Here is a 10,956-nt window from a genome sequence, read left to right on the forward strand (position 1 = left end):
AGGTTTAGAACGGGAAATAAAAATTGAATGTTACAAATTTTATGTGTGCTTGCATAAAACGTTTTACGACAAAACAAATTGATAGCGTCTCGTTACAGACTGTTTCGAGTCATGTAAACGTAAAATGAGGGTTCTTTCTTGTTTAATACTAATTTATATAATAATTATCAACACAACTCAGTTTTCAGACTTTAATAGCAATTTCGTTTCATCAATATACAAAGCCGGTAACGGGAATTCTGTTGTGCGAAATGGGGAGAAAAAATATCCTTTTGAAAAACCGAAGAAATACGTAAAAAGTGAAAATAAAGATAAAATAGAAGTTTTAAAAGCATTAAGGATGGATAATGATCAAAATTCTAAATTGGTTAACCAGTTTCCAAAGAAATCAGCACCCAGATATAACAGAAGATCAAATTACGATGTTAGGAGAAGAAAAGACACGGATTCAGAATCTAGCGATTCAAGTAGTTCCAGTCTAGAGATGAAAAATTGGAAGGACGAGTGGCGAGAGCATTGGTTGAAGAAAAAATTAGAAGCAATCAACTCTTCATTGCCTAAAGGAGATATGGTCAACATGGTTGCAGCGAGTAAGATATTAAGAATTACATTGAATTTTTCAATTGAGTATGAGAGTTTCTCACACACAGACGACCGTACGTGTGCCGTGTCAGCGGTGCCTAAACATCGACGGCCATGGGTTCGATTCCCATTCGAAGTGGATATTTGTGTTTATACAAATATTTATTTCTGGCTTTCTAGCTGGTTGCTAGTCCTTGTTGGTCTTCCCACCGTGCCTCGGAGAGCACGTTAAGGTGTCGGTCCTGGTTGTTATCATGTACACCTGATAGCGATCGTTACTCATAGTAGGGAATATATCCGTTAACCCGCGGAGCGAGCAAGAGATTCTACCTTAGTTTTATTGTTTTTAAGTTTAACTTCAAATTTTCTTTGTACGTTTATATTTTAAGGACCCTGGGGCGTTCCTTGTGGGGATCCAAATCAACACGATGCGCCTTGGGGATCATGCATGCTCCCTATGGAATGTGAGCCAGAATACCGAATTTACCGCGGCGACTACTTTTGTGGTCGTACAAAGTTTATCTGCTGTGCTTTACAAGTAACCAATTACGATTTGTACGCGGGTTTCGATGTTTCGTTCGCCGATTCCGATTTGGATACAGAATCTGAAGAAAAGAAAAATAGGGAAAGAAGTTCTAAAGAGCGTAAGAGAAGAAGGAAACGCAGAGATAGGAAAAGAAGATTGAGAGAGAGGAATAAACGAAAACGTAAAATAAAGAAAACGATCCGAAGAATTGTAAGAGAAATCAGAAAGATACTAAATAGGTCGTTTAGGAATGGAACAACAGCAAGAAAGAGGAAGACGAAACAATTAAAAAAGTTTATAGAGGACATGAAGAAGCAGTACATAAAAGAAAGGAAGGCAGTACAGGATATTCACGAAACGGAATTGATCAAAATCGATGCAGCGCTGCAAAAGCGCTTGAACGAAATAAAATCAATGAATCAGCAATACATAAAGAATGCAACATTCAGAGATATAGTTGTAAATGGTACGATTAGTAAACAAAATGCGAGAATGCTTGTTGCAGCATATCCAGAACTGGCTGATATGCTTGACAAGAGACGAAGTGGTTCAAGAAAAGAGAAAGATTATTTAGATTATGATATTGAATATGGGTATCTATATTATTAGTAAGTAGTTTTAAACAAAATAAAATTTTAACTACTTATAAATTATAAAAACAGTTTTAAATTTTTTCAAAACAAGTTTTACGACATTGCGTTAAAATATATTAAATAAGACAAATAACAAAATGTATTTTACTTTATTGATAAACAGGTTAAAAGATATTTAAGTGAAAGAGAAAAAACCCGTATACTTTATTGCTTTTACAGTTCTTTTAAATTTTACATGCATATAGTTAATATTTTTATATGAAATATCTAAGCGTCAGTATACTATCGCATCGGCTGGCAACACTGCTATTCTGGAGTGTTGCCAAGAGCAGTTTATATGGCAGAAAGTTTACCATTTAATCATGTAAGATACAGATTTTTGGCATCCTTGCGATTGTAGGATTCAATTTGTCGTCATGTACTCTAAACAAGAGTTTGCAAGTTCAATAAACTTTTCATATCAAATAAACGAATTGAATTTTTACGCGATATTTCGATTAAGAAATGAAACCTGTCTCGAACGATATTACTGCTGTATCTATGTGTTGTTTACATATTTTTTATTTTTTTAATTTTGATGATAAAACGAATGATTCGGTTCAATTGCTGTGCCATAATGGAAGCCACCATATATTAAGGGATTTTCTACGGGTCTTATATAGATTTGAGCAATTTTATACCTTAGCTTTAACAGATAATAAAATTTTAACAAGCTGACGTCTGTGTATGAATATATTAAAAAAAAAAGTATCCAGGGCAACCTTAGAAGGACTGCCTGGATTTTTATTTTTTTAGAACGCAAATTCTGTTGCACTAAATTGGTCGTGGCAGTATACTTGTAGCTTGAAATCTAATTTAGGTTTCATTTTACACTGTTACCGTTACACCATCCAGAAGTGGAGTTATTACTTTTTAAACAATTCTAATCATATCGTACCCCACTGGTTTTGAATAGACCTTTTTTTTAACAAATTAACTACTACTAGCTGTGCCCGCGACTTTGTCCGCGTGGAATTTAAGCAAAAAAGTTATTGTTTAATCCATAGTGTTATAAAATAAATACATTTGTAAAATAAAAATAGCCTTAGTTACTCCTTATACATCAGCTATCTGCCAGTGGAAGTCCTGTCAAAATGGGTCCAGCCGTTTCAGAGATGAGCCGGAACAAACAGATAGACAGACAGATAGACAAAAATTTAAGAAAAAGTTATTTTGGTATATGCACCGTGTATAAATCCATATGCATTTAGTAAAAAGCGGTTATTTTAATATTACAAACAGACACTCCAATTTTATTTATTTGTGTAGAAGACTATCTTCTACTCTTCTACACATTTAGTGAATAAGCCCACTATTAAGTAACGTTAAACAAGAATGTTATGTAGTATAAGGCAGGCACGACGTAACTTTTTGTGGTATAAATCAACTTATTTCAATACGCAAGAAAAGAATAATAAATATACTGATCCAGAAAATCATTTATATGGTTACTATAAAAACTCTCTCAAAAAGGACATATCAAAATACGTTGTCTAATTTTATAAAATGAAGTGCAGCAGACATGGGCGTATCCACGTCGGGGCAAGGATTGGAAGGAGGCAAATCATTTGCCCCATCCTGACTCGAAGCTAATATATGATATTTAGATTTCGATAAGGAAACTTTAGTTAGATTTAGTCAAGACCATCGCAAGTTATTATTGAATAGATAGTGAAAGTAAATGAAAATTGGAATAATTAAATAGAAATTACTAATTTTCGAGTTTTATCTTATCGAGTGGTACATTTATTTTTTACCCCACCTTTACATAATTCTAGGTACGCGCTCATGGCAGAAGCTCATGGAAGAATAAAAATGATTATTTTTTACCTAGTACAATATACATACATCGTACTATAATGTATTGAAACGAATCTAATCGGATTGTTTCAATAAAAAGGCGGAAGTTCATTTCGATTATCTTGAAACTATCATCATTATGCATGGCGATAATTCCAAAAATGTGAATGCCAGATATAATCAAATAAAAAACAAACTTCTTGAATATTCAACAAAAATATAGATTCTCATTTTAGGTTACAATTTTTAGAGTATCTTTTTTTTTTAAAATACCTAACACATAATTTAATAATAATTCCTGTCATAGTAATCTTGTTGCGAATGCATATTTTATTTCTAAATATGGTAATATCGTGAGTTGAATGTCCTCTTGATTAACTGTCGCAATAGATACATTGTCTCGGTGATCCGTTTCTCGTCGTAGTTTAAAGTTTAGTTATAAATTGCCTGTTACGTGTTAAGGGGCCATTCATGCGTCGACAGCAATGTTGACAGTTGATCGATAGACGCCAGCTATATTTAATTGATGCCAATTTGTATGGAAGTTTCTCGACAGTTTTTTTTCATTATTCAATCTACTACAAGTGCTTATTAAGTGAAATAGTCCGACTTAAAGAAGTCACGATCTTCGGACTGTTAGATTTTTTTTTGGTATCGCAGGGGAACCCATTTGCGGGTAATATCCAGGACACCCGGTTTAATACCATTAATCCCTGAAAGATTAAGTGGTAGTATGTCATCATTTAACTGCTCATAAAAACATAAATTTAAATAGGGGGAAAATTTCGTTTCATCTGCCATGCGATTTTATTTTAATTTGGCCGATTATTTCTCCACCACGAGTAATGATCACGCACTTGTGTTTATGATAACAACTTAGACCAACGGCCTTAATTGCGGAGTGAGGCGCAGTGGCGATCCTAAATGACAGATATGACCAGAAATAAATAACTGTACAAATAACAATAATTTCTCCAAACGGGAATTAAGCTCACGTTGCGACGAACCGCCAGCATTGTGTGAGAAGAGTTGCATCACTAAAACAATCGCCAAAGTAAATACTAATGTTCATTTAATTATAATTCACTTGACAGCTTTCTAAAATCGTACTATTAACGCCGTCGACCACTTACTTAATAAATCACCCACAGCAATTATCGACCATTCGCCTGTCGCACCATGAATGGTGAATTTTATCATAAATCACATGTCATGATGGAGACAGTTGGGGCAAGGTTCGATACTCTGAACGTGTTTTGGGCATGTGCCAAGAGAGACTTGTTACATTACAATTCATCCCTTCTATTTTATATGAGTTCGAAATTGAGGTTCCCGTATTGACTTTTTTGTATGGTTTCGTGATTTTTATTTGATCACACATTTATCCAGTGATTACGATAATTTTATCATTTTTGTAAGTTTGATTGCCTAGTGTTTGTTTTACTCCAGCTTATTAGAAACGGTTGTGTAGAGTTTGTGTTTGTGTGAGTGTCTTGGTATTGTATGTTTTTATGTTGTGTGTAACTCTATTTCTAAGGAGTTTTAATTTCGTTAGAGACAGAATAAAAAAGTTTAAGTGTTGACAAATAAGTAATAAACAAACAACAATTTTATACAGTTTGATTCGATTTAACATCATATTATTGCTTAATTTTTTTTAATTAGCTTTTAAATGCTTCGATTTTATTCAAATAACAATAGACTGACTTAGTTAATAAGCACTTCAACTGTTAATGAAAATAAATCTGTAATCATGAACGTTTATGATTAGTTTTAAATATTTGGATTAGCAAAGCTGGAAATATCCTGCTCAAAATCTGGAGCAGCCTGACTGGAGAAGTAACTTGACCTTACAGAACATCACAGCTAAATAACACTGCTTTCAAATAGTGATGTGTTGCTATGGTGAGTAAGGCGATTATAACTCCTGAGGGACAACTGGACGTAGGTTCGGCATCACGTTTGCAATAGTTTTGGTGTTTCAGGCGTCTATAAGCTACGCTAATCAGTTATAATCTGGAAAGCCGTACGCTTGTTGTTGCACAGTTGTATAAAAAATACATTTGAGCTTTCTTATCGAATACACAGCCGAAAATGAAAATGGTCACTTAAGATTAACAGTTTTTGGAAAGTCGTTAAAGGACAAACGTAAAACAACTCTTGTACGTGTAGGTACATACTCTTGTGTGTGTTGGTGATAATATTCTGAACTATTTGTCAAAGTTTCCTATTTATCAAAGTGGTGTTTCAAACTGTCAAAAGTTATTGTTGCCATAAATCTATGATCTGTCAACCGTCGTTTCGTGAGGTTCTTACGAATATTGTTATTATTACATAATTGAGTGCTTACCATTAATACCGACTATATTAGCCGACTTCAAAAAAGGAGAAGGTTCTCAATTGGACTGTATTTTTTGAAGTTAAACTTCGTTACGCACGCTTGGCTTGGGGAGTAAGTTGGTGAATGCGTGACGAGAACGTTACGAAAAGTGTGATCGGATAAGGCAAACGGAAGTTGAGGGGAAGTTCGTGAAGATAGAAATAGAGAGAGTTACCTTTCATATATTACTGTAGGGGCAACTAAAAAAGTTATACCTCAGACGTGTGATTTAATCCACTCTCGTTTTATTTGGTATGCCTGGTGCTTGTCGTGTGCTCCTACTCAAATTTGATCGAGATCTGACGATTATTTTTTGATTTTTCTCTATAATAATGCGTAGTAATTTGACTTTTTTTTCGACTACCTACGTTGCATTACTTGCCAATGTAAACTGAAGTTTTTTACTTTTGCAAGCGATCATAATTATTTCAAAAAGTTTCATTATATGGACGTTGTTTGAGATCAACATTTTTTATTATTTATAAAATTTTAATTAGTTAGTACTTAGTATATATTTATTTTAAACAACTAAAGGGTTCTAAATGTGTTAATATTAACATGATATAATCTACTCTAATAATACTGGTCTCGAATAATTAATAAATCACACTTACAATTGACTGTTCTTATGGTACATACGGTCACCAACCCGCCTCGGTCACCGCCTGCCCAGCGTGGTGACTATGGGCAAAACACATGAGTTTACGCCATTTTTTGGCACGAATTTGTGGAGGCCTATGTCCAGCAGTGGACTGTAATAGGCTGAAATGATGATGATGATGATGATGATAAATGATGGTACATAACTTAATGTAGTGTTGTAGGTCCATTTGATAGAGTTAAAGATTTTTTTTAATAAGTATAAATTTAGATAATATTATATAAATAAATATAAATATATATGGTAACTTCCACTACCAACCGCGTCAGCGGGACAATCAAATTAAAGTTAAGTAAGATAAGTCAATAAATTTACTCAAAGATGACATCTTGACACAATCGAACTTCTTAATTGCTCCAAGAACTTAATAGGCTTACAGTTGGATAAACAAAGGGCTTTCAAAAGTTTCGACAGGAATAAATCTTCTTTACATAAACAATCAAATTTAAGCTGATAATAACGATGAAATGTTGGAAGATGTTTTTGAATATTATAAATAGTTTGAACATTCCCGCGGTTTCACTTGTAACGTACATATTGAATTTTAGACAAATTTTTCGACCAAACTTAGTTTATCATAAGATTTAACTATAATGTTACTTAATTTTCGTCAGTTTCTTTAATTTTGGGTCGGATATTTTTTTTTTACAGAAAATATAAAATTTGCTTACTTACACCCCCTTTTTTAAGGAGGAAAATTATTAGAAAATCGCTGTTTAGCAAGCTATTAAAAAATACAATTATGATTATTTCGTGTTACCGAATTAGACCTGTTCTAAAACAGGACATAACTATTAAACGATCATAACTATTTTTTTAACCGACTTCAAAAAAAGGAGGAGGTTACTCAATTCGACCGTATATATATATATACCGTACCGACCGTGTATATATATATATTAATGTATGTTCGGGGATAACTCCGTCGTTTATGAACCGATTTTGATAATTCTTTATTGTTGGAAAGGAGATCTGATGATGGGATCCCAGAGAAATCGAAGGAAACTCTCGAAAATCCCCATAACTTTTAACTGGGTGTACCGATTTTGATGACTTTTAATTTAAACGAAAGCCGATGTTTATCATGTGGTCACATTTAAATTTCATCGAGATCTGATTACAACTTTTGGCCAATCTTTTATAATGCGTATTCACTTGACTATTTTTTCGTCTACCTACGTTGTATTACTTGTCGATATAATTGAAGTCGGTTTTTCTTCGTTTGCCCACACACACAATTATTTATAAGTATAGATGACATACAGATTCTCATTTTACTAATATTATATGCAAAAGTTCGTTCAGGTTTGTTCTTCTTTATGTGTAGATTTTTGACGAAATTTCAACGGAATGTGATGTTACGTGAATAAAACCGCAAAGCAGAGCTATGTTCCGGAATATGTCGTAAATATACGAGTTTCAATATATCTTTAAGGATAAGATCAGATTTCCTTGCTATATTGAATACAAAACCACTAAGTTATTACAAGGTACATATGATAAATGCCTTTAATTTAAGGGTTAAATTTGTACATTAAGGGATTTTGATTTCTGTACATAAGGTAAATCTTTATAAAATTATTATTAAAATTCATACGTATATTATTATGTTACTATGTTACTGTCGTATGTCTAAATATGGTGATATTTTGATGATAAATGAACGCTGGTTTATCAATTTAAAATAGGAAAATAGTTGTTAACGCCAATTAGGGCCATCCATATGTCACACGTATTTCACGATTTTTGGACTCCTTCCCCAACCTTTGTCATAGATGGTTACATTTTTGTGGACCTACCTAGTTAGAGTTACCTAGTGTGATGTGTGATATTTTGCAGTTTTACACCTATTAATTCCTATTTATTGAATTAAAACATCAATTGTGAAATATTCAATTTTTTATGTGATGTGATGATAAAAACAGTTTTTTTTTTACAATAGTTGGTAAAGATGTGTTTTATTATCCCCGATCCCAAATGCATGATATCAAGTTGCTCTTATTATTTATCACAAATTTATTTTTATTAATCGATCTGTTACATGTCAGATCGTCTGTTGCCAAAACATTAAAACAACGGTTGCAGTTCAGTAAAATGTTTGGCAAGATATCAAATATCGAATTCAACGCTTAATTATTATTTCCTTTGCGTTTTACTATTTCAAATCTTATGTGATATAAATATGTTTCAAATGGTCCAAATGAATGATCGTTACGAATCTTTATCTAAATTGGATTCTTTGAATTCGGAAGTTGGTATCATTGTAGTAACCATTTTTCAAGTTATATTAGATATTGCTATGATAGAAACCAAAGAGATGAAAGATATTTTTATTGCTTAGATTTTTAGGGTTTGAATGATTTGTATCAATCTACTCAGCGTGTAACATATCACTGCTGGGCATAGCCCTCTTTGTCCACCTATGAGAAGCATGTTTGTTTCATCAATTAAAATTTTAGTATCCGTTCTCAAACGCCACTAAAAGGCTGTCGAGATGCGCCCTCTATAGTTACGGCTATGTTCAAGTCACAAGAAATCGCTTGAAGTCTATAAAGTAGGTATATTCAAACGTACTTACATAATATGCCAAAATTAAAAAGATGTACATTTTTTAAACAAAATTATAATATAATACATAATTATGAAATTCTGATTGATGTACCGGAACTCCAACTCACTCAACCAACTAATGCATCCTTTCTATTTTATCTTTATAAAAGAAAAACACAAAAAAAAAAAAAATCGTTTCATAAAAACCATTTGCGAATGTCATTCCGTATCTGTGAACGTAAGTGAGCGGAAACGAGCAATATCTTCAGACGCTCACTCATTCGATTGACGTTCACTCGACAGGGAAATGCAGTTAACGTTGTTTAGCTTCTATGCCTAGAAACATGCATACAAGATGTCTGTGAATAAACAGAATGTAACTTTATGGGTGTCATTGACATTGACTACCTCGTTCGGCAGTTTGCAGTGTCCCCGTTATCTACTCCAGGGTTTGTTTTATATTCCTGTCCCAATTTTTATTGTAACATGTGTATTTATTATTTTAAATTATATTTTTAAGTATATCAGCTGGTTCTTATCTAAAACACTGTCATTTCAACAACAATAATGGTATGACTTAAAACATTTTTATTTTACTATATTGATATCAGTTTTTTATAAATAATGACTTTAGCCTATTGCAGTCCACTGCTGGACATAGGCCTCCACATGTTCGTACGCTGGGCAGGCGGGTTGTTGACCGCAGGGCTGGATTTGTCGTACCGAAGACGCTGCTGTCCGTCTTCAGCGTGTGTATTTCAAAGCCAGCAGTTGGATGGTTATCCCGCCATCGGTCGGTTTTATAAGTTCCAAGGTGGAACTTTGTTATCCCTTAGTTGCTTTTTACGACACCAACGGGAAGAGAGGGTATATCGCGCGTCTTCGGTTTGTGTATTTCAAATCATCATCATGTTTAATTTTTTGGCTTTGCCAGCAGTTGGATCCCGCCGTTTGCCATCCTAGTGATATAAAAAATAGTTTCAGTCTAAAAAAGTAGTGCGATCATCCATAATTAATATGTCATTGAATTAATTAGATACACTTGTGGTCTAGCATATATTTGTTATTAATATACAAGAATAAGACCATTATACATATATAAAAACGGTCACATATAATTATAACATTAAAGCGAAGAAACTGCTCGCAGTCCGGTAGGCTTATTATGTCCCTTGCTAAGGCGACGGGAAACAGAATTAATCCAACACGTCGCTTTATTACGATGAAATGAAACTTCCGAAGGAAGGTTCCTATCGTCTTATTATGTTTTCCTTCCAGAAGATAAAGTTTACGAAAAAGATACAGGTTTCCTACTGTGACATATCACGAGTATCATATCATATGATACAGCGGAAGATTGTAATTATTTATTAAGAATTTTTACAGGGCTATTTATAACAAAACGCATTAATGGTGTTGTATTACAAGATGATATCTCTGTGATCTGAAACTCTTTATATTTGTCGATAGAAATTATCGAAAAGAAGTGAACATCTTTATAGGTAAACTAAAAACCCGTGTCATTGACTTTTGAGTAGTGCTTCGTCATTACTGTACATTTATTCGTCGAATGTTTAATACATTTTTAATTATCGTCTTACAAGTTTTGTTTTGAAAAAATTTTTCGTCACTAACGATCTTTAAGAAGAAAGCGCGCGTTACTGCTGCTAACAGTACCGTAGTTACCTACAAAATTTAATTTATTTAACAGCTTTAAAAAATTATCATAACGATATCATTTCGAGAGCTTTCTCGGAATAATATCGTTATCATAATTTTTCACGTTTGTAATATTTTTTTTACAGCATAATCAACATGTGTAATT

The 10,956-nt window shown here is 33.2% G+C and overlaps 1 protein-coding gene across 1 annotated transcript; it reads left to right on the plus strand.

Moving 5' to 3' along the window:
• Positions 1 to 340: 340 nt before the first annotated feature.
• On the plus strand, positions 341 to 1,717 carry LOC123662442. Its single transcript, XM_045597285.1, has 2 exons — positions 341 to 590; positions 972 to 1,717. The coding sequence occupies exons 1-2, from the start codon at positions 341 to 343 to the stop codon at positions 1,715 to 1,717; spliced, it is 996 nt and encodes a 331-aa protein (XP_045453241.1).
• The last annotated feature ends 9,239 nt before the right edge of the window (positions 1,718 to 10,956 follow it).

The sequence above is a fragment of the Melitaea cinxia genome, chromosome 18 (assembly GCF_905220565.1).
Source record: "Melitaea cinxia chromosome 18, ilMelCinx1.1, whole genome shotgun sequence".
Lineage (NCBI taxonomy): Eukaryota > Metazoa > Arthropoda > Insecta > Lepidoptera > Nymphalidae > Melitaea > Melitaea cinxia.

What these genes read in the sequence shown, in the direction of transcription:
- LOC123662442 (XM_045597285.1), top strand. Translation starts at nt 341, where the DNA reads ATGGATAATGATCAAAATTCTAAATTGGTTAACCAGTTTCCAAAGAAA. An exon ending in GGTCAACATGGTTGCAGCGA is followed by an intron (nt 591 to 971) that starts GTAAGATATTAA and finishes TTATATTTTAAG; the next exon opens with GACCCTGGGGCGTTCCTTGT.